The sequence below is a fragment of the Prinia subflava genome, chromosome 1 (genome assembly GCF_021018805.1).
Source record: "Prinia subflava isolate CZ2003 ecotype Zambia chromosome 1, Cam_Psub_1.2, whole genome shotgun sequence".
NCBI lineage: Eukaryota > Metazoa > Chordata > Aves > Passeriformes > Cisticolidae > Prinia > Prinia subflava.
The window spans coordinates 62,113,386-62,137,897 of NC_086247.1; the positions used below are offsets into that span (position 1 = coordinate 62,113,386).

The 24,512-nt window shown below is 39.2% G+C and overlaps 1 protein-coding gene across 1 annotated transcript in view; it reads right to left on the bottom strand.

Moving 5' to 3' along the window:
- The window catches only part of CTNNAL1 (catenin alpha like 1), a 68,617-nt gene that overhangs the window by 17,778 nt on the left and 26,327 nt on the right, over positions 1–24,512 (bottom strand). The window contains exons 2-8 of the mRNA XM_063398295.1: positions 18,014–18,203; positions 11,759–11,946; positions 6,883–7,002; positions 4,601–4,690; positions 4,129–4,299; positions 2,902–3,102; positions 973–1,059 (exon numbers count right to left, since the gene is read on the bottom strand). Coding sequence (XP_063254365.1) covers positions 973–1,059; positions 2,902–3,102; positions 4,129–4,299; positions 4,601–4,690; positions 6,883–7,002; positions 11,759–11,946; positions 18,014–18,203 — 1,047 coding nt within the window. The remainder of the gene's footprint in view (positions 1–972; positions 1,060–2,901; positions 3,103–4,128; positions 4,300–4,600; positions 4,691–6,882; positions 7,003–11,758; positions 11,947–18,013; positions 18,204–24,512) is intronic.

The window sequence follows — 24,512 nt, forward strand, 5'->3', positions numbered from 1 at the left end:
TGAAACAGACTGAAAGCACTGATCAAATCTTCAGGACAGCTGCAGGAACTATGGTCCAGAAGACAAAATTTCTCATTTAGCCTGTGGTAAAAAAGAGAAGCATGATTTTTCCAACAGTTGAGGTTTTCCAGTTACAGCAATTGACAGCTCAGCCTAAGCAAGTTCACCACACTTCTCTAACATCTTTGCACTGCTCTGTGTTGAAACTCTCACTGTTCTTAATCTTCATTTCTCCATCTGTTTAAAGGAGCAGCAATTTGAAGCAGTTGAAAAGATAGCTGAATGATGTGCAAATATTTAAGAAGCTGCCAGAAACCAGATTCTGTATTTGCTTCAATTCTGTGGAACAGACAAGGCAGCAATGCTATCCTTAACAGGAAAAATGAAGACCCTGAGCAGCAAGTGCAGTCCATCCCATGTACCAAATGAGGCAGCTGTTCCATGTGTGTATGCAAGCTGACCTCAGCATACTTGCACTTAGGAAAAGAATAATGATTTACCACAGACAAATACACAGCTGCAAACTGCTGAGAAAAAAGAGCCCTGAGTATAAGGCACTGTCATAACATATTTCTGCTAAGGAAATCGATAGGAGTGGTTAAATACAGATAAACTGCAAATGTAATTTATTAATTTAGGTACATACCAGAAGAAAACATATTTACAAACAGTGATGGATACATCCCCAAGGGGAGTTTGCCCCTACATTTAAAATAATGATTACATACATAGTACTTACTTCCAAACACTTCTTTTGTGTGGGTTAGCAATGAGTCTATACAGCCAACAGATTTCTAATCAGTAAGGACAAAGATGATGTAGCTAGCTCCATGATGTAATTCTGATTTGGTTACTCTTGTCTATAAACAGACAATAGTCCTCCTGGGTACAGGATCCCATTTTACAACCTCACATACAAAAAGTAAGAAATTCAAACTTTTATTCATCTGATCTGGCTCAAGCTGTACTTACCTCTCTTTTAAGTTCATTCATGCATTGGCACGTTTTTAAAATGGCTACTTCCAAGTCTTCCATGAGATCCTTTGTCTTTTGGTTTTGCTACAAACCAAACAAAGAAGCCAACAAGACATTACACAAGAAACCCAGCAAACCCCATCTTCACATCATACGTCATTAGCTCAAGAAACTTCAGGAGACAGCCTGTTCTTTCTAGGTGAAATACTTCCACTTGTGCAGCCTGTGTATATTCTACATGAAAAAATATTTTCTAGAAACATTTATCACCAAATTCAATCTAAAACCAACAGTGATGCAATCTGATTGACTGCTTGCATTCAACAGGAATTTATTTCTAAACCTTATCGAGCTTTTTTCAGGAAAAGAGTTTCCTTGACATCTGCCAGAAATATTCTACCTGACCATCCTAAAGTAAAACAAGCATTTATGGCATTTTTTTAATATAAACACCCTTTTAAAATAAAGTGGTACCTAAAATGTTATACCAAATGTTCTACATTGAATTATAAAATGGTTCTCCAGAACATTCATTTTGCAACGAAGCTGTTGAGGTGAAACCAAAAATCCACTTCAGTGAGCTGTTATTATTTTTTCTGCTACTGTGTCTTTAGTGACAACTAGGCTGGGTTATTTATTAATGAAAACACTTAATGCATAAGCACACATGTGCATGCCCAAGTATTTTCACAGATCATATATATGCATAATCTTGTACTAGGCTCTCATTTCTATTTCTTGAAACATAGCCTATAAATTATTTAGAGGTGATTATTTTCCACCAGTACTAGAGCTTAGAAATAACCAAGTGTCCTGGTTTTGGCTGGGATAGAATTAATTTTCTTTAGAAATGTGGCACGTTGCTACTTTGGATTTGTGATAAAAGCAGTGCTGACAACATGGGTTTAGCTATTGCTGAGCCGTGTTTGCACAGCTGCCTACCAGGGATAACCACTAACATCAAGCTTAACACAGGTTTAGCTCCTATAGTTAAAGGGGGTCTATGCAATTGACTGTTCTGTATGTCTTGTTTGTCACAAAAATATTCTGTATTATCAGTAAGATTTATATGCCCTTCAAACTACACTACTGCATTAAAAACATCTGAATGCAGTACTTGATTCAAAGAGGAAAAAATGAACAAAAATGTTTTCTCATAAGAAATACACTCAATTAAGTAAATATCCTATACCAGGCCATAAGCCATATTTCAGAGTGTTGATAAGACGATACATATCCCCAGGAACAAGACTGAAAGCAAGTCAGCATGAAAACCAGAAGCTGCATTTTCCATCTCTGCTTTCACTTCCCTTTTTGCATGTATCTTCTATCATTTTCAAGGAACAAGTAAGATAAATGACAGAGGCAGGTTTAATGTGCTTCTCTAAAAGCTATCATCATTTAAATCATGTAAAAAAGGACAAACAAAACCAGCCAGTCTTATTGTTTCTCTTCTCTCTCCATAATATTAAAAAAAAGTCGATTTTTTACAGTGTTTCCTTTTCCAAGAGTTTAACTGTTTCCAATATTCCCTTGAAAACAAGAAAGAAAACTGCTGTCACTGCTATGGGATCAAGACAATTGAAATCTCTGAACTACTCCACCAAAAGACTTCCCTGTTTAAGAGTGTGCAATGATACTTCAGTTGGCTGCCTTGTTTCCACTCACATTTTCATTAAAATTAGTCTACTACCATCAGTAGCCTAATTTAGCCATCAAAGAATCAGTGAGGCAATACCACTGGGGTAGGCGGAGGACAGAACATATGGAAGCTGCAGAAGCACAGAACAAACTGTGGCTTCCTAGATCATCTCCCACTGGGAGGAATACACTCAGCTCTCTCTTCCTAGACCAGAAGAAAGACTGCATTCAAAATTTCTTTTCAAAGTAGAGGTGAAAAGATTTACTTTGCTAAAAAGCTCTTACAGCTTGCATCCACACTGAAACCAGCTGCTCTAGTTCCATTTTAGCCTGTTTAGACAGCTCCAAAATGTGTTCTCTGTGCTCATGGCTGGTATAGGCAGAGTCTGTGAAGTCTTCTGTATGTTCCAGGATAACTTCCAGCATTGTTGAAAGGTTCTCTTTTGAGAGAAAATAAAGATTCTCACGGAGACCTTCCACCTTATTCTGAAAAAGAAGCACATAATTTCCTTGAGAATTTATATGATTTAGTTGTGATACATATGCAGAAAGCAGATCCATCATTTCACATTTTATTTTTCTCCTTAGTGCTTTTTAAAATTTTTCCCTTATTTTCAAACTACTCCAACAATTTGTTTGTGTCCAGACCTGCAGTTTCGGGATGTCTTTTAAAAGTGATAACACAATCAGTAGTTTATTAGCCCCCTTATCACGAATAACAGCAAATACATCATTGTTCTACTGCTGTCAGTAACAAGTTTCTAAGCTTCTAAGTTCAGTAAGTTTCAGAAATTTAACATGTTTTCCAATTTTGTTTGATCCTTCCACATCCATGTAATCCATTTTGAGCAGTTTTCTAAAAATGTGTATGTAGCAAATTGAATACTTTGGAGCACTCTCAAAGAATTTCAGTTTAAATTTAAAGAGGGAAATAGATAAACAAATAAATTGAATCGAAGTGACAGGCTCAAAAGCAGTAAGCTATGGTTGCTCATTAACCGTTCTTAATGGAGTATGAAATTTAGAAAAGCCTTTATGAGGAAAAAATTCCACTGAGCTACAGGATACAATTTCAATTCAGAACATTTCTTTTGAACAACAGTTTGCTCTTTTAAATCTTTGTATTAATATTTTTGCATGCAGTTTTAAAAACACTAACAAACTTTAAAAAACACTAACACTTACAAAGCAAGAATTCTAAAACAACAACTATTTTAGTGAAGGTCTGATCAGATACTTCAGTTTATTCAATGTCAATGCATCACCTCAACAAAATATTAGAGTTCTGAATGCATACTGGTTCAGAAGGAGAGGTATATTTTGGCAATGACTATTAAGTTACAGTCAACTCTTGACAGATTCTTTAACATTTTGGGACAGTTATTTAAGTCAATGCTGCTGAAGAGATGCAGCTCCATGATCTCAAATCTAAAACCACTTATTTTTTTCCCAAAAATCCTAACTAATAGGTACTTTATTGGCTGTAGAAAACAGTATTTTTTCTACTCTTACCTTGAATTCTTTGATGCCAGAATATATGCTGATGGGGGCCATTTCACTTTCTCCATTTGGTCTTGAGTCAGTTACAATTTCTATTACCTGTTCCAAAGCTAGTCTCATCCGGTGAAAAACCCCATCTTTGTTAATACGAGCAGATTCACAGTCTGGATGCCTCAGACAAGTCTTTTTAAAGAAAGTAGAACAACTATTATGAAGAGTACCTATGCAGTATATTGAAATTAATGCTTCCTGCTAAGGCAAGTCTAAAGAATGTGTTTAGAATATGGTGAATTCTCTGTTAAACTGCTGTTAAGGCCAATTCACACTGTTACTCAGAATATATTTTCTTTCCTCATTTTTTATACTTTTACTCTTCTTTAGCATGAAATCCAAAGTGGGGCTGAGAGAGGACAGTCAGCTCTCCTGGCAGATGCCATGCTTTGCGATTTAGCTAAGCTGTGTAAGGGTGCACAAACTCACTCACCTTTGAAGCAGTCAGGAGCATCATAGTGCACTTCTCAAGAACAGCCCTAGATGCTGCCATTCTAGCCTTTTTCTTCTCATCCTTCAAATCCTAAACACACACACACAAAAAAAAAGGCCCAAACATTACACAGTATTTAAAATATTAACTGCTTGTGAGACTGGAAAAATGAAACTCTCTTGCAGGTGAATGGATTGTAAGAAAGCTTTCTAATTTCTGACAACTGCTATTTTCAGCCTAACTCATGATCTAGAACTTACTTTTCAGACAGATTTTAAATTATGCATTTATTCTTGGCTCTATTCAACTCGGATTTCAAAGAAGGAAGATGTCCAAGATACAGAGCATGTTATGTAAACTGTTGCTAATTTTGATACCTTTATCATAAAGCATTATTCATAAAACAGAAAAATGAGGTGAAAAAATAGCTGACAAGAAGTATTTTCTGAAATGAAGGGGAGGGTAAGATAGAAACAGAGAACATCTGCTTTTCGTTGTACTGCAGTGGAGGAAATGTAAACTAAATCTTTTTTCTACTTGAGTGTTATATTTGCTACGTACCAGTAATAAAATAATTTTAATAGGTTGAAAAAGCAATTCCTCAGTATTTCTCTGCTTTGAGTACAGAAACTTATCAAGAACTTTCCAGGGAAAGATGGATACACCTGCAAAACTAAACTATATCACCAGCAATGCTCATCAAAACAGAAGAGTTTAGACTCCAAACCAGGATGTGGGGTAAGAGGGCAAGACATGAATCCCTCAACATGTAAGAGAGTCAACAAGGGGAAGAACCTAGCTACAATTACAGTCTTCTCACTGCTCATAAAGACAGCTGAGTGCTGAGTGTCAAACAGGCAATTGAATGGGACCTGCTGCAGGTTTACAGGATGTAATTAATCCTAATGTACCCTAGATTAACAAAAACACCTAGATAAATCACAGCAGCAGTCTGTTTTGACATTTTTATCATGTTTGTATTTAGCAACTACAGAAAACCTTTAAAATCAAAATCAAATTAAAAAACAAACCAACAAATCAACCAAACAAGTGAACAGTTAATTTCTGAAATTCTGACATTACACTCTGACAAATCTGATGGCACTCAAGAGCTTAAGGCATTCTTAAAAATACGAGGGATGTTTCCTCCCCATGAAACTAGAAGCGCCATATAGCAGTCTAGACACTGTAAACTGAGCATACCATGAAAGTCCTGACACAATTGAAAAAGTGGTAATGTAGCACTCTTTCCAAAATAGCCAAGTAGGCAAGGAGGGGAGAGCAGAAGACCACTTAAAACTGAAAATCCAACACTGTTGAAAAGACTACAACTTTTTAATAATGCATGTTTCACTTTCAAAAGAACAACTGCTTCAGGGAAAATATACTTCAGGGAAAAAAAAAAAAAAAAAAAAAAAGAGTTCACTTCTAAGCAGGTATTTCCTTTCATTTTAAGTAGCTTTTCCAATAATGATTCTTTGGCACCAAGCATGCACACATTAACAGTAAAATGAAACTCATGATGTTGATGATGTTGGCCAGTTTGTTTATACAAACTGAATTCTGAATTTTGCTGGATATTAGGGAATATGTATATTTATATCAAACCCTGGTTTAGCTCTGAACAGAGGACTGGATTGTCAAGGGAAAGCAACTAGAGCTCACAGCAGAAGTCTTAACCCTCATCAAACCCTTAAATTTACATGGAAGTAGTGGGAAAAAAGCTTCCAGTATGAATGAAAGGCTTTGAAGGAGTGGCTGCATGTGAGAACAAAAAATCATTGCCCTAACATAAGAAGGTTTCAACCTAAACCTAGAAAAATATTCCAGGATGATAACAATCAAAAACCAAACTCTAACAAGCCATAAAGTAGATACTTTATTAGAATCTGTTTGGAGTTTTCTAAAATAATGATGTCCTTTCACTACATGCAAACATCAAATATTTCTGTCAAGCAACAACAGACAAACTCTCTACCAGAGTAATGAGCCAGAAAAGTCAGAGCCAGAAGACAGTGACTGAGGCCAAAAGACAATGCAAATAACACACACTCAGGCTTCTGGAAGATATGCAGGGCAAACAGTGCAGCCAGATTTCTCAGGCTGAGCTTAAAAATCAGAAGGTGTGTTTTGGGTGGAGCAAGGAGAGGGCAGGCTCCAGAGACAGGACACCAGCAATTGTTTTGTTTTCTTTTATCATCGCAGAAGAACCCAGACTTTCCTGGTAACAAGCTGAAGATGATACTGTGCAACATTTCTCACAACCTTTTACCTACACTTACATTTTGCCGATCTCCAGTTAAATGGGCAAACTCCACCATTTCATTTCCAAACTGGCTGAATATTTGTACAAACTCCTGGAAGCTACTGACTTTTTCTAGTTGGTCCATTGTTGCAAGAACCTGCAAGATAAGGGAAAACACTGTAGAATATCAAGATGCTGAACAAAAAATCATTGAACTAGGGGTACTATTATTTACAGACACTTCTAAGTTGTGTAGTTTAAAATGTATATATTTTTTTACTATTTAAGCATTAACAACTCAGCAGCTAGAAATCAAATGAAAGTTAATCATCATGCTTCATTCAAAATGAGTCGTTTATTGTCAGCCCTCAAAAAACATTTACCTCGCTCCTCACAATATTAAGAGTAACAGTATTAATGGATTCAGCTTCCAGATTCAGGAAAAAATGTGGTTTTAAATTTAATATGACAGTAACAAGTGCAGATTATATCCCTGTGTTATAACTCTCCATTTCAGTTGCCTAACTTTTAAGGGCTAAAATCACAGTTGCACAGATGTGTTTCAGTACTCTGCATATTAAAAAAAAAAGCAACAGAATTCAACAAATCTGAACAAAAAAAGTTAGAAATAAGTGAATACATAGTTTTATACATTTCATAACAACCTACTCTAACTCTGGAGATTTTTATTAGTTGCATATAAAACAAAGAATTAAATTTATCCAAGTTGTATCAAGCTCTTACTCAAGATACACTAAAGCATGTAAAAATCAGTGGTTTTTTTAAACATTCAGCAAAGACTATCATAGAGCTTATAAATTACTGATTACTGAAGGTATCCTGTGAAGTCACTATATTATGGATTATAACAGAAATTAGTATCTGCTTTTTTCAGGTTAGACATATACTTGCTAATCTCAAGCTGGTCTTTCAAATCCACTAAACGTCTTCAGAAGGGAAAACACTCTAAGCAGTTCTGTATTGTCTTTCAGACTGGAGATAAGACACAGCATGAAAATTTAACTGACTTTACCTGAAAGTGAGAAACTTCAACTGATTTTTCCTTTTCTATGCCAAAAGTATCTTCCCCCAGCTACAAAAGCAGTGTACACACCTGACTATGACAAAGTCTCCCATCCCCCTTCCCTGCAACCCTGGCAAACTCTCATAGAAGCACCCATTTGTCTGTGGCAGAGCAGCCACTCAATCTCAGTTGTACCCTAAGTAAAGAACTTGTCCCTCTAAACCCTGCGACTGCTGTGGAATTCACTGCTTATTCAAGCAATATTGGACTGCACCATCTGTTTGAGTATATTATGTTGGGCAGCCAGTTCCACCAGAGCTGCAGAAATAAGGAGTTTTCCTGATTGAGGTGTTGATGCATGAGAAAGGCTGGAGTATGAAGGACTTGGAAGGAAGATGCATAAAGATGTGAAAATAGCAGTATGAGAGTGAAGAAGAAAGAACTACAGGAAAGTGAGGATGTAGAAAAGTAAATGTGGATAGAAGAGAAAAACATACAACCTAAGGTCCAACTTTCTCTTCTAAGAATAGATAAAAAGAAACATTAATGATGCTCAACCATTCTAGGTTTAAGCAGATGTAGAACTTTATGAGTATGATCTTGGTTGCAAACAACTGTTACAGTTTTCTGTGTTTCTCTCATGACAAATTTCTTGTCAAATAAAAATTTCAGTGAAAGCACATGCATTTCCATTACACTGAATAATTCTAGACATCTCAGGCACACCTGACATTCCAAAAAACTGTATAGACAGCTCTAAATTTGTCTGAAGCTTATTCAAGATGCTGATACAATACAAAATACCTGTGATGTCTTCATAATTTTTCATTTTAAAACTTTTTCAACAAGAAACACACAAATAGTAATGAAGACATACATTTTTTAATTAAAAAGTTAAAAAATGTAAAAACCTGAAGGCTTTAAACTCTTAGTAACATCTAAATTAGCACTGGGTATTGCACAGCTACTGCTGCAGGATGAATGTTGCCTTGCAGACAGCAGTTGTAGGCTGACATCACTTCAGGGCACATCCACATTTTGATCCAAAATGAACAGTGCAGCAACTCCCCCACAATCTGTCACTTCCCTGCTTATTGTTCTGGCTCTCCTAACCTGACTGGTGACAGCGAGTGGAGCAAAACCTTAAGCTGTGACTTAGTCAATGCAGTGACTAAGTCTGACGGACAATGAAACTGATTTTGTAAGGTAGGAAAGATGTGGGCAGGTATGGAAGAAAATGTATGCAATCCAAGAAACAAGGACAGCATATATGGTGCAAAGAATATGGAAGCAGAACTGGATCACTGGGAATCCAGAGGCTGGATTCCAGAACAGATCACCATTCTGGAAGATCTCAATCACATCATCTGTTTAATGGATTGGATGTCAACCACTCATCTGTTTTTCTATCCTTTGCCCTTGATTGACTCCTTATTCAAATGAGGAAGACTCTGACAATGGAAAAAAAAAGTGTTCAGAAATATGCAGAAAAAAAAAAAAAAAAAAAAAAAAAAAAAGGCAATAGCAGTTTAACATTAGGCATGCAGTCTCCAAGATAAAAATGGAGCTGAAATCTTCTGGAACAGTGATGCATTTCAAGAAGCCAGAATCTTCTCCAGCTGGCAGTACTGATGATTCTCTTCCTACCTTTCCATCCTCTTTGCCATATTATACTACACTGTCTCAGAGTACTTGTATGCACTTCTGAAATCCCTGCCCAAATTATCCCCCTACCACAGTGTCTCCTACAGGAAGAACCTCTCTGCTGTCCACCATAGCAGTGTCTGATACACTTTTCAGGAGGGTACTTTACAAAAATCAGGGCATATATAAATATACGGCCTGTATAAGACACCATCATTTGTTTAATCTGGTCCTAGAAATGTGAATTGCTCTACTGGTGCCACAGACAAAATCAGACTTTCCCAAACATGTGCACTATGCACAGAAAGGAAAATGCACTAAATCCCAGGACATCACAAAGACTAGCCCTGTCTTGGGGTTCATCAGGCACAGCATGGCCAGCCGGGCAAGGGAGGGGATTGTCCTGCTCTGCTCTGCAACAGCCTCACCTTGAGTGCAGCTTTGCCTGCCACACTAGAAGTGGGATATTGAGCCATTAGAGAGTGTCCAAAGGAGGGCAACAAAGATGGTGAAGGGCCTTGAGGGGAAGCCACATGAGGAGAGGCTGAAGTCACTTGGTTTGTTCAGCCTGGAGGAGACTCAGGGAGACCTCACTGCAGTCACAACTTCCTTGTGAGGGAAGAGGAGGAGCAGGCACTGATCTCTGCTCTGTGGTCACCAGTGACAGGACCTGAATGGCCTGAAGCTGTGTCAGGGGAGGTTCAGGTTGGATATCAGGAGAAGGTTCTTCACCCAGAGGGTGGTTGGGCACTGGAACGGGCTCCCCAGGAAAGTGGTCACAGCACAGCCTGGCAGAGTTCAGGAAGTTTGAGCAATGTCTTGGGCACATGGAGTGACTCTTGGGGTGTCCTGTGCAGGGCCAGGAGCTGAATTTGGGTCCCTTCCAACTCAAGATATTTTAGGATTCTATGTCTATGGCAGTCAGATACACTTACTCTGGACTATGACATGGCTTGAAATGCTTTCAAAATTAGATGTTGCACCTATGCATACTATATTCACATCAGTGTATACATGACAATATTTTCATATATACTTAAAATTAGCAGCAACCTAGCTTGCTCCTGGAAGGATATATCCCTTCTTATCCTTTGATGATACATGCATTTGCACAGTTGCTCCATAGCCTAAACCCACCACTTCAGGAAAGGTAAATTAATTAGGATTTACTGCATGGCTGCAGATGAAAGCAGAAAAGCAGCAAAATGTACTAAATGCATCATTCTGGTCCTCAGAGCAAAAAAAAGACCAAAGCTGCAAGGAACTTCAGCAAACTGGTATTGATCAAACTGCTGCCAACTGAATCAACCACTGGGAGAAGAAACGAGCACAAAGACAGCAGACCAGTGCTGCCAAGTCTAACGCCAGAGAGAAGCAGGTGATTTCACTGGTTTTGAATCCTGGACTGAACTAAGTGTTTTGGACCTAGGTGATGCAAAATAGAGACCAGCAGGTTTGGAAAGTAAACCGGGACAAAGGAATAGAGACAGCATGAGGAGTCAAAAGTGGAAAGAGGGGCACTGCTCTGGATTACAAGCTCAAAATTAATGGAAAACTCCAGGCCTTATCTGGTTCTCATTTTTCAAACATAGGATTTTTCTATTTTTGTTTTAGCACATTGTGAAGAAAAAAAATGGAAGAATATCCTACAGACAAGACAGTGAAGTCTGCACTGCATGAAATAGATTACATTTGAGGTTAAATGGGCCTTTATACATTATTTAAACCAACCAAGTGGTTTCATCCTAAGTTTCAAGACCTAAGTTAAACTGCATAAAAACCTTTTAATCGGTAAACCTCACTTCCCTGGTACAGATTTTTATGTGCACTCCTCATCTAAGCTTTTTGCTTAGATGCCATAACACTCTCCTTGTCTTGATCCTGAGAGTACAAACATTCTGTCATTAGCAAGTAGAAAATTTATTGACCATTTTAGCAATAGACACACTTTTCACCTCACAGCAAATTTAAAGTTAAATAAGCAATAACACAGCATCTTCTCCAGCATAATAAGAGAATAAAACAATGTGGGTGACACAAAATGCAGAATCACTGAAAATTATTATTTTAATCTTGATTTAGAGCCATCCACTTTCAGATACCTGATAAGTAAACATGTGCAGGGCATTCATTTCTATCTCTTTATTTTTTAATTCCTCCAGAGAGACAATGACAGTATCACATTTACCACCACTCTTTTGCACTGACTTACAAGTTAAACAAAACAGAAAAGAAGCTACAATACCTTGTTCCTGGAAGTTATAATTTGCTTAATAACAATTCTGTCTGCTAACACCAGCACCTTTGTGACAGAAGAAAGCAACAGCCTTGCAGCTTTTACCACACCCGTTTTGTCCGTAAAGATTGTTATGTGGCTATCAGATTCCGGATTATCCAAGCTTGCCACATCTGTAAGTTGTGCAATTGTTTCACCTAGAAGGAAAAAAAAAAAGTGACTTTCCATACTTAGAAGAAAGATACTGGGCTGTTAGCATTCTTAGTTTTTACTTTTGAGGGATAAGAATTTCAGACAACTCTTTTTATTTCACTTCACTTCCTTCGACTGACTGTTGGTGGCACTCTCTCCATGTTTAAATGTGGATTACTATTCCCTACTCTCATTCTTCCATCCGTGACATCCGCTAATTTTCTTACAGTAATCTTCAGCTATTTGAGGGGGGAGTGATGGGCGGAATTAGGGAGTGTGGAGGGAGAAAACGTTCATGGGAGGCATTTTTCTGATTTTAATAGCAAAAGTCAAACCAGTGTCCACACTTGCAGCATCAATCCATTGAAAGAGTGGGATGGAGCAAGGAAGAAAGAACTACAAATTCCCTTCCACTCTCCACATTTCGATTAGCATTCCAATAATTTATGAGTTTCCTATTCCTGTAGAAGTCTCCAGACATGGATAATAAAGAGATTCCAAACAGTAACTTTACAGCTTCAAGGACTGAAGCATCATAGTGAGACTATTGCACTTCACATTCAAAGCTACTAAACAGGGCACTGTCAGAGACAGGAGAGGAAAAAAAGGCAAAAAAGTGCTGATTTTCGGTTCATCACTATCTTTTTATTCAACTTGCATTTAGTTAAATAGGTTTAATTGGCCAATTTCGGATTTTTTTATGCAGTTAAAAACTCAACATCCACTGCAGCTAATGGACTTCCTTATCTGAGAAAGAAACACAGATCCTATCCAACTGAATCTTCTGGAGTACTTTAGATAGTAGTGCAATACAGGAAAGACAGTAATTTGCTAGTCTGTAACCAGAGAAGGGCTGCTGGGAGACTGAGCTCAGGCAAGCTCTGAGACATGATTTTTGTTAGCGTGCAAGACAGGATGATCAATCTACAGCTGACCTATAGATCATCCTTAAAGAAAAAAAAGCTAGGTGATTTGATCAAATTCCCTATGACTCATCTTCCAAACCTCAACAAAAGCAATTCATCTGAGCAGACAAAATACTCCAAAAGCCTGCTAAAGCCAGAGCTTCCATTTGAAGAACCTGCATTATTCTGGTACTCCAGAAATACCACACACTATAGAACAAGGAAGGCTTAACACTCCTTCAAACCACAGAGCTCCACATTTCACAGTGCTTCTCTCCTCTGATAATCATAATCCCTTGGGTTCTTAAGGTGCCAAAATAGTTTTGAATTATGGAAAGGAACTTGCAGTACATTTGCTGGCACCAGGCAAGGTCACAAAAGATATGCTCCAAATAATCAGAGCATCACCCCAATATATCGTACTACAGTACAGTCTGAGACAGTGAGTTCCACAGCTGGAAGCCCTGAAAATGGATAGAGGCAAGAGAAGTCATAAAAGTACAGCTACAGTTCAAAGGGTGATGGGCAGCCAGATGCACTCCTGTGAAGCTGTAGGACAAGTCTCCAGTCAGTAGATCCAGGAGATCATTTGACAGTAAAACACATTGGGCATTGCCTTCCCCACAGTCCAAGTCATTTCACTTCACACCAGTCTCTACTTGTTCACCTTTGTCAGCAGATTTATCTATTTCTTTGACATCACAGTATCTGTGACAACACAAAATGCTGTAGAAACACACAGAGAACAAGTAAAACAGATGCAAAGTTCTTTTGGTAACCCAGAAAGGATGAACACCATTACCCCATTTCTTATGCTATGGGATTTACCTTCCTGAGGATGAATCAAGTCATAGGTGAAGCAGCTAGTCATACAAAGCATTATCAGAGAACACTGAAACACCTGGAAATCTGCCTGTCAAAAGCTCCAGCCAGCCACAGAAACTCAAGACTTCTGGTAACAGAACAAAGGCTTCCTTTTCTGCCTATAGCTCTGCAACTACGGGAACAGGAATTACCCTGGGAGTTAGTTATGAGGAACAAGACCTGTTAGGGTAAAGAGAAGGAGCTAGGGAAGCTATACCCAGCTAGGTGTACATCAACACATAAAACACATCTGAGCATGTCAAAGAAACAATTCAGTGTCACTGTAATTCTCCTATCATGACTGAGAGATTATGACAATTGGGTGATATTTCCAATGATAGAAAGACAACTGCCACATCTATCTCAAAGAAGGTTAAAAAGAAAAATTTAGGCAATTGTGGGCTAGTCAGCCTCACATCAGGCTCCAGGATTGCCACTAAAATAATCTTGGAAGACATTACTACATTAACCAGGAAAAGACAATCAGGAAGAGCCAGCACCGACCTGCCAGGGTGAATACTCCCTTGTTGATCTGAACACCTTATACAATGAGATGACACTGTTTTTAAAAAAAGGAAGTAACAGATGCTGTGCATCTCTGCTTCAGCACAGCCCCTGCCATGATCTCCCACAGTTTCCTTATAACTTCATCAAGGCAGATGAACTAAGTGAACAAAAGGTGGGTAGGAAATGAACCTGACTGTTGGGCTTGGGATGCTGCTATCGGGTACAAAGTGCACGGGGCAGTCAACTTCCAGCAGTGCTCCTCTGAGACTGACAGGAGTCATCCAAACTATTCCCTGGATGATGACTCAGCATGTTCACAAGTGTGTGAGTGTCTGATACTGCGGAGGGCAGGGCTGCTAGACAGAGACACAGGCTGAAAAAAATGATCTGACAGAAAATCTATGAAGTCCAACAAGGGCAGTGAATACCACAGCTGGGCCAGGGTAACACCACTCAGCCCTACATGCTGAGATCTGATGTCAACAGGGAATCTTTGTGGGGAAAGACATGGGGGCCAACAAAGACTTGAACAGGAGTCAGCAATAATGGCCAGCTGCACCTGGAAGGCTGCAGAAATGATTCCCTTATTTTTGGCACTTGTGAGGCAGCATTTAGAGTTCCACATCCACTTCTGGGCTCCTCAGCACCTCACCTGACAGAGAGGAAGCAGTGACATACAGGAAGAGGGGAATTTTATTCTGCCCCGAGAAGAGAAGGCCAGTGGCAGAGCTTTCTGTGCTCTACATCTATCCCCTGAGTGGGCAGGTATGGAGAGACACAGAGAGAGTGATCCCAGTATGTATGGTGATGGAGCAAGAAGCAAGGAACAAGATGTAAGAAAATACTTTCGCCACAGCAAAAGTATTGTACCCGTGAGTAAGGCCACAAGAAAGAAATAAGAAATGAGAAGCGTACAAGAAATTGCATGATCTCCATTCCTGGGAGTTAAAATGCCCCTTACAACTTCAGTTATTCTGTGATTCCATTTATCCATTTAAATTTCCATTTTTCAGCCTTCTTAATTTAGCCCTCTGTACTAAAACCCAAAGCAAAAATAGGAGAGAGCTATTTATTGCTTTTATTTTCTTCCATGTCTTCCTTTAGGGCTACATAGTCAACTGGCACAGAATACTGGAGAAGCTATGACACTTATTCCTGATGTGCTTTCTCTTTTGAATTAGCCAGTCTTTCCTAGTTTTAGAGAGAAAAAAACCAAAAACCAGCCACAGATGGGCATCTAAAATGTGCTTCTTTAAGTTACATTCCACTACTATATTGTCATTGTAAACATTGATACAGTGCAAAAATAATGTTAGGCAAAACCTGCTACATGACCCCCTGCAGTGTTTTAGGATTCTATTTTGAGTCAATCAAATTACAAGGTTTATTACAAGGAAATAGTCATAACAAGTCTGAAACACTTCAGATCACTGATTATACCCTTCAAGACAGATACAACATCTGTCATCCTTCAAAGCCTCTGCAGGGTACGCAATTGATTTAAAGACTCCCTACTTTTCTCAGAAATTGAGATGCTTAATGTTCTAAATCCTTTTGTGTTGAAATCTATCTTTTATGCCTAACAAAATCTCAATTTCTGAGACACAATCTAATTTATTGTCTAAAAAGAAGTATGAACAGCTCTACAAGACTCCCTGCCCTAAAGAGCAAAGGCTTTCTACTGTCTATGCCCTCAGAACACAAGGTTCCTTAATATGGGTCAATATTCTTGGTTATAACAGTCCAGGACATTTATTTGGCTTACTTGGGAACATCAAAGTTATCAAAAATTGCAACTGAGTAACCATGTTCAGAAAGTGAGTTCAAATGACATTTCTCCATAAGAATTTATCTGCTCAAAGTCTATGTTACATTGTCCAACACTGAACAGTCCACAGAGATACTACTGGCACAAAAAACCTTCCATCAAACAAGTACCCAGGAGCAAACGTTACTATACTGAATTTCCCCTGTAAGTTGTCAGTTAGATCTCAAATGTAGGAACAACTGAGCCGTGCCAAAGTAAACGTGAGGCTGACAGAAATGTAAACAGCCCATATCTTCACTCCTCTAGACTGAGGCTATTACTGCATAACAGGAAATAAAACTTACAATGCCAAAGAACTATAGTATTTTGCTGGGATAAAGTACCGCAGACTATTTTTAGGTTCTGAGCTCCTCCTGCACACAATGATAGGGAGAAAAATCTACTTAACCACAGCATAACTGGCAAGTCAAGAAACAGAGATTCAGACTGCACTGCTCTTCCAGCAGCTGAGATTATCGATGTGAACCTTGGCAATTTTGGCTTGTCAGCATTTTACTTGGATCTCTGAAGAGAAAACACATGCTTCACATAACAAATGGAATGTTTTTTAAATTAGGACATTTCTGTTGGGGCCAAGTTTACTGGGGCAACTAGGAATTTTCAGTCTAAAGTTTATCCAGAACAGTCCTTCAAATCACAAGAACAATCATTCATCATCAGTGTGTTTCTAGACATTGTGACTCATTGTTGAGGGATTTTCAGAGCACTTGTTACAGCATCATGCCCAATTTCTAAGCTTCTTTTCTCGTTTAATCACAAATAACTGCATCCCCAAAGTCTGAGGTCAGAACAGCGATTCAACAAGATGTACCCCAGTTAGGACAGCAAAGACAAGTTTTGCAGGACTCTGAGGCCATTTCAAAGATAAAATACCAAACACCCACCCAAGCTCCCTTCTAAATTTAACAGATGTGTTTCAAGTACAGTCACCCACATCTTGGAGTAGAATACTGCTCCATCCTGCAGTAATCAAGATATTAGTGTTGAAGGGTTGTTGAAGGATCATTTATTTGTCCCCAAAACAGAGCTCAAGACTGTCTCCCTGAAGCCACAGCAAGCAGAACGTGTGTCACACTTGCAGGTTCATCCACCTGCTCAAACTGGGAAAGCTTCAATTAGAATTTCCCATAATCCAAAAGTATTTGAAAGAAAAAATAAAACCTCACCCCACTAACAACAAAAGTAACATTCTATTAGATGTCATCTTGAAGCCTTCACTGGAGATCTAAGAATATGCATTTACTGAGGGCCACTGAAATATTATGCAAGGAATAGTATTTAGTATCTAGGAAAGTAATTTCTAGCACGACAGTGACCTTCTCTTACAGCATCAGAGAATGCAACCCCCCTATTCACCTAGACAGAATCTTCTGAGGGAAGGAGAGTGAGAGCAGGCAACTCAATTATCCACACTTCACATTCAATTCACACCACAGCAAGTTTGCAACAAAACCTGAATCCAGCAAAATGGCAAGCACAATATGATTTTCATTTTACTGAGGGGAGTCATCAGATGACTGATGTGAGTCATCTTACAGAGTCCTGATGAAATACGGGTTGACACTGACCTTCATTCAGACACTGAGATTTGGAATGCAATGACCTCAGTAGCATAACACTCAAATAACTTAAAATCTTTCACTGTTTTAGCTTGGCAGCAATAAACTCTAAAGTTGTATTCCCAACACTCTGTTCTTTGTCTGCAGTAACATCGTAAAAAAAAGAGCAGTCAGGTAATTCCTTGTGGCAAATGATCCTATAAAAATCAAAGCCAACACACAATTCCATTCCCTATTCATAAGATGACAGTAATTTAAGTAAGTGACAAAATCAGGTAACAGATCAGGCCTTGAATGAACCAGCAGAGGAAGGTTAGGCAATTAAACAATAAAGTTCTTACATTATGCTTGACACTAAAAATAGTGTGCCAAAAATGGCACAAGTACAATTTCATGAGTAACTACATACCTGCTCTCCTTGCCTCGATGCAAGCAACGCTCATTTCCTCCTTCAGTTCATGGTTTTCGTTGGCTATGGCTTCACCCACAGTAACAAATCTCCCCACTGCCAGGTTAACGGCTTGGCCCACTCGCTGGATTGCTTGCAGGGTCTTGTCTGAACGCTTTGGCTTATCCTTATGATTAATAAGGGTAGTTATCTGCAAGCAAGAAGAATTATCTATTAGAACATTTTAACTTTAATACTAAAGGCAAGTTTTGAATTGAACTGAATGACAGGTTTGTACAGTACTTCACTAATAAAATTTAGTTTTGTGCTGTGTCATGAAGTATGATTTAATTTCTCAGAGAATGAAAAAAAATTGAAGTGTAATTAAGGTTGATCACCTGCTCAGTTTACCTCAAATGAAAAGACGGATTTTTATTTTTATTCCAATCCCATCTGCAGTATTAAAATAAGCTGCCCTGGGTCTCAACAGCCTTTTACACTACACACACTGCCCTCTCCTATTAAAATATCCACCATACTCATAACTTAAACATCCTCAGTTACATGTGTTTCCTAGAATTTAGAGAAAGGTTTCCATTTAGATATAAGTTATCAGTAAGACAATTTGTGAGGACATTCCTATTTTGAACTCCTGACTTGGCTTTTCTGCCCACTGCAAAGTGCTACACATTCCCTCTCAGATCACACGGACTGGAGATCAGATGCACACCAGCTGCAGGAGACTGAAGATTTGTCCAAAACACCAAACATGAGGAAACAAAGAGATCATTTCCCCTCACACAGAAGCAGCTTCTCAACCAAGGCATCAGGTAAACATGAGAACAGTATGCAATCCTGCCACTCACAATTAACTAACTATAAACTGCATTACAAAAATGAGCTTTACATTTTTTGCTACAACTCTTTTCTAGTGAGAAGCAGGAGAGAAATTAAACTCTGTAGTTTCAAACATCCTAAACCAGCATAAAACCCCAACAAAAACAGTCCTGTCCTTGTCTCCCACACTCATGTTTGCAATGAATTTATCTAAGGTGGGTTAAACCTCAGTTGTAGAGAAAGTGATGCTTGTTGTTTTAGTTTTCCCCATAATCAGGTCCCCAGTCTGGTTCACTGCACAGCTTCCTGAATATATTTGGTGGCAAAAGAGAAACAATACAGCCTGAGGAGAGAAAGATGGGCAGATGCAGTCCTTTCAGCAGGAGTAGTGTTTAAAATGCCCACAGAACTCCACTGTAAGCACATCCTCAGGAGCTCAAAGATGTCTGTTTAGAGAATCTCAGAATTACATGTAAGTGTCTGAACATCTCAGCTACATCAGCCTGATCACAGACGTCTTTGCCGCTCCACAAAAAAACAAACCATCATTCATTCACTCCTCTACCAGTGAAGCCTGTGGTGGGACAGGAGCACACAAGCTGTACCTGTAATGCTCACTATGGATTCAAGGACATAGCAGGAAGCAGTGTAGGAAATGTTCTGCTTCATGATTTGATCAATGCCCAAAGTTTACCCTTCAGGTATCACTGAGTCACCTTTCTGGAGAAAAAAAAAAAAAAAAGAGTGGTGTTGTTTAACACCTTGCTGAGGCTGGTTTTGAATGCCAGGAGCTGGTTTAGCCAAGTTTCCAGTATTAAACTCTTTGCAATGAGAAATATCAACACTTCACAGAGTGCTTTTGCACACACAAGAAAAATAAAAAAGCAAACAACCTAAGAACAGTGCTGCCCTAAGGAAGACCTATGAGAATGGAAGGATATTTTGTTCTGGTACCAAACATCAGTACAGAAAAGCATTGTCTGCTCATTGCCTTCTTATATGTGCCCTACTTTTCCAATTTGTACCCAAGGTACGAGGTCTAAAGGAAAGCAGCTTTCTACAGTTCATACAACAAATCTGTCCCTGTTAGAGTCCCCTGGATCACCAAACTTGACTCCAAAGCCTATGAACCCCAGATACCTTTACAGTGAAAATATTTTCTTATGATGAAAACACAATCCTAATAGAGAGTAAACAGAGGAAACATCTGAATAACTTCAAATTTGTTTTAGATGAGGAATGACATTCCTCAAAACACACAAATACCATCACCTCAATGGAAATTCAGACCAACATGAAATTCATGGTAAAAACAACTGCACTATGCAGCTCTCCTGAATTCTTGCATTGTAGGTACTTCAGGTATACAGAATTAAAGAATACCTGCCAGCAGCTAATCTAACAGTGCCAACTGCTGAATTCTTGAATAGGCATGGCTAGCAAGCCAACTGAGAGCATTAGTCCAAGTGCTGAAGAAAACCAAACTGACAGAGGGCCACAACTTTGTTTCTTCAACTGTTTTTTAAGCAAACAGCAACCCAATATTGGGTTAATATTACATTCATACAGTTATTGACTTCTCAGCAGTATATATAAAATAACACTGGCCTAAAACAAACTGCAAGTTTACATACTGGCTGCAGGTTTACCTCCCACAGCATTTTACACCAGTAGAAGTTCAAACATGTTCTGCATAACCCTGAAAAAATTGCATATGCAAATAACACTGCAGAGTGAAAGGAATCCCACTGTCTCTTACAAATCATCAAGGGCATTTATTTTAATTCCCATGTTACTGCAGAGGTATGCAAATAATAAAAATCATGAAGATATCACAGCTTAAATTGCTTTACTAGAGTCTTACAAAACACTCTCAGGAACACGAGTGCCTTTTACATTTCTATAATTTGTTTAGCATTCTCTTCAGAGGTCATCATAGTTTTTGCAGCAAAAAACAACCCTCTATCCCCCCTGCCAAGGTTAAGCAAGAAAAAGCAGCTGTTTTGCTGGGTCTATCACCAGTGTCATCTTAACCTCATGAAGTTCAACAAGGCTAAACACAAGGTCTTGCACTGGGGCTGGGACAATCCTGGGTACCAGTGCAGGCTGGGGGATGCATGGATGAGAACAGCCCAGCAGAAAATGACTTGGGGGGACTGGTGCAAGAAAAACTGACCATGAGCCAACAATGTACTTGTATCTTGGGCTGTGTCAAAAGCAGCGTGGCCAGCAGGCTGAGGAATGGGACTCTGCCCCTCTACTCAGCTCTGCCGAGACCCCACTTGGAGAGGGGTGTACAGCTCTGGGGCCCCCAGCAGAAGGACATAGACCTGTTGAAGGCAGTACAGAGGAGGGCCATGAAGATGGTCAGAGGGATGGAGTGCCTCTCCTTTGAAGACACACTGAGAGAGCTCGGGTGGTTCAGCCCGCAGAAAGCTCCAGGGAGACCTTACAGTGGCCTTTCAACATATAAAAGCGGCTTAGAAGAAGATTAGGAGACTTTTTACCAAAGCCTCTACTGATATAGAGAGATCAACAGTTTTAAACTAAAAGAGGGTACATTCTGATTGGACTTAAAGAGGGAATTCTTTACCATGAAGGTGATGAGGCACTGGAACAATTTCCCTGAGCTGTGGAAGCCACATCATTCTAAGAGTTCAAGGCCAGGTAGTTTGAACAACCCAGGGCTTTGATGGTGCTTTAAGCAACCTGGTGTAGTGGAAGGTATCCCTGCCCATGGCAGGAGGGTAGAACTAGATGGTTTTGAAAGGTCCCCTTTAACCCAAACTATTGTCTGATTCTACGACCTACTCTAGACACCCACTTGAGTAGCTTGTATATGAGGATTAAAACTCAACCTATGGTTATACACAGGAGTGGAGGCTTTGCAAGTACCTCCTGGAATAATGAACTCCTGGCTAGGTAATATAATTCCTTCTCAGACTGGCCAACTCAGGGCCAGTATAGTAACTATCTTTAGCATTGGAATGGAGGGAAGTTGGTTAAGCTCTATAACTTTTTCTTTTCAGATAAATCAGAAAACTCTATGGATTGACAGTTAAAAACAACAATTGTGAGAGAACCAAAAGAGAAGTTGGTCAAGTTTGAAACACCACAGCAAACAGCTTCATGTAACACCTCTTTCAAGCGTGATCAACATTATGTAGCAAATGCAGCCTATACTTTTGCAAATCTGATGATTTGCAAAAGAGGTTTCCTATAAAAAACTAAGTAACAAACAGCCCTGAAATACGAGTAGGTAGGTCATGATAAAAGAAAATGAAAGATATGAAATATAGATTAGTTAAAGAAAAAAGGACTGAGTTTGGTTCTAGAAACACGAGTTACACATAACCCAAATGTAATAATGTCAAAGGCATGAGGAAAGCTGTTTAGATACAAGATAGGCTTCTCAAAAACACTACTTTACGAACAGGGAGAAAGACACTTTTCAGAATTATGCACTCTTATTTCCTCACAGAGTGACAGGTGATCCATGTGAAATGAAGTTTTAAAAAAGCAGAGGTAATGGCAGCTGCAGTTTAGGATTCTTTTCAAGACTGAATTAAGCTTGTAATTAACAGTCAGGGTTAAAAAAATAACAAGATCTTAACTCAGCAAGGAGAGGAATTCCATTAGTACATTAAGTGACAAACTGAAGGAAACTGTGATGCTCATAAGCAGTGCAAAGATTATTTAACCAGTCCAGCACTCAATAATAATTGCCTCAGAACACAAATACAGCAGTGAGCATTAAAATGCCAATAAGAAAGGCTTCTAAAATAAAGAATAAGCAAAGGTTTTGCTCCCGACTTCTAAACAATGTTTAAAACAAAGATAAAAAATTGGACAAGTTAAACAGAGAGAAGGAAAGACCCAGAAGATACTTAACAAGAAATTTTCTCCCCAACAACCAACCAAAGGAATCCTAAAGAGCCTATAAAAAAACTGAACTAGTAAAACTTGCAACATTTAAGATGTTTCAGATTACAAGAAATTGCTTTTCCCCTGCAGTTCATCCAGTTGGAACCGGACTAGAACTATTACCCTGTTTTAATTTTTTTTTTTTAATGAAGGAAACCCCTGCAAGTGCAAGAACATCACCTAAGACCCCCCTCAAGCTTAACATCTCCCAAATATTTAACCTGTTATATTCTGATCAAGTATTTCCCAGTCACCAACATCTGTGATGTTTGGACAGGAGTTAGAAGCTGAAAAGATTACCTGCAAGTCTCTTTGAACAAGAGCAATACGTTACATGCTGTTTACTTAAGGATTTACTGATCAGGTCCTAGAAAGGAAACAGTCCTTTTGATGGTAGTCACCCACTGTTTAATGTGAGCTCTCACACTATTTCCATGGAATGTTTATCTGAGGTTTGAGTTTAAGGAGTGTCTCAAGAATCTGTCAGCTATAATCTTTTGTCACTTGTTATGAGAAGTCACAGAAAAATAATGGCCTTTTCTCAAGAACTTTACCCAACCTAACAGATATAGACATAATGTGCCAAAATGAACTTCATATTTAAGGAAACAAGCTCAGTTGTGGCAATTTTTGAGCAGCTGTTTTCAGATCTTTTTGAGGGCCTTCAGATACTGACATTTAAGTCATTATATGCTTCATGCTCAGGAAGCATCATGACAGCACGCTTAGCTAAAAATACTCTAATGTCTATTTATTGTCAGTGTAATTAAGTCTTGCATGACAGAATTAAGTGATACTTAAAGAGACTGGGTTTCAGGAAGTATTTATAGACATCTATAAATAAAACCAGAGGAAACATAACTATTTCACAGCCCCTGCTACAAACACAAGAGTTAAACTGACTCTCAGTTGTCATGTTGTAAGGTATCCTGCCCACCTCTCTCCCTAGGAAAGTACTCACATTATACACAGCATGATTTAGACTCTCAAGAGTAGGGTTTGTTACTGCCTCTTGTGTGGTATCTGGATGCCAGGTGCTCACCAAAGCCACTCTGTCATTCCTGTCCTCAGCAGAAAAACAGAGAGAAAATATAATAAAAGACTTGTGGGCTGAGATAAGGAATGGAGAGCTCACTCACCAGTTACCGTCACAGTCTAAATAGCCTCTGCTTGGGGAAATTAAATGAATTTATGACCAATCAAATTAGAGTAGGATTGTGAGAAGTAAAACAGGTCTTAAAAATACCTTCCCTCTACCCCTCCCACCTGGCCTTTACTGCTGATTCTCTACCTCCTTTCCCCCAGCAGCACAAGGAGATAGGGCACAGGGGCTGTGATCACTTCCTCACATGCTGTTTCTGCTGTTGCTTCCTCCTCAGCCAGAGGTTTCCTTCCCCTGCTCCAACATGAGGTCTCTTCCACAGAAGATAGTCCTCCATGAACTTCTCACACACGTCCTTCCCACGGGCTGCAGTTCTTCACTAACTGCTCCAGCATAGGTCCCTCCCACAGGCTCCAGTCCCTCAGGAACAGGCTGCTCCAGCATGGGTGCTCCTTGGGATCACAAGTTATGTCAGGAAACCTGCTCTGACATCAGCTCACCTCCACAAGGCCACAGGTGCTGCAAGAAGCCACTCAGCACAGGCTTCCCACAGGGTCACAGACTTCTTCAGATATCTACCTGCTCCAGCATGGACCTCTGCATCCCTATGAACCTGCAGGGGGACAACTGCCTCACCATGATCTGCAAGGGAATCCC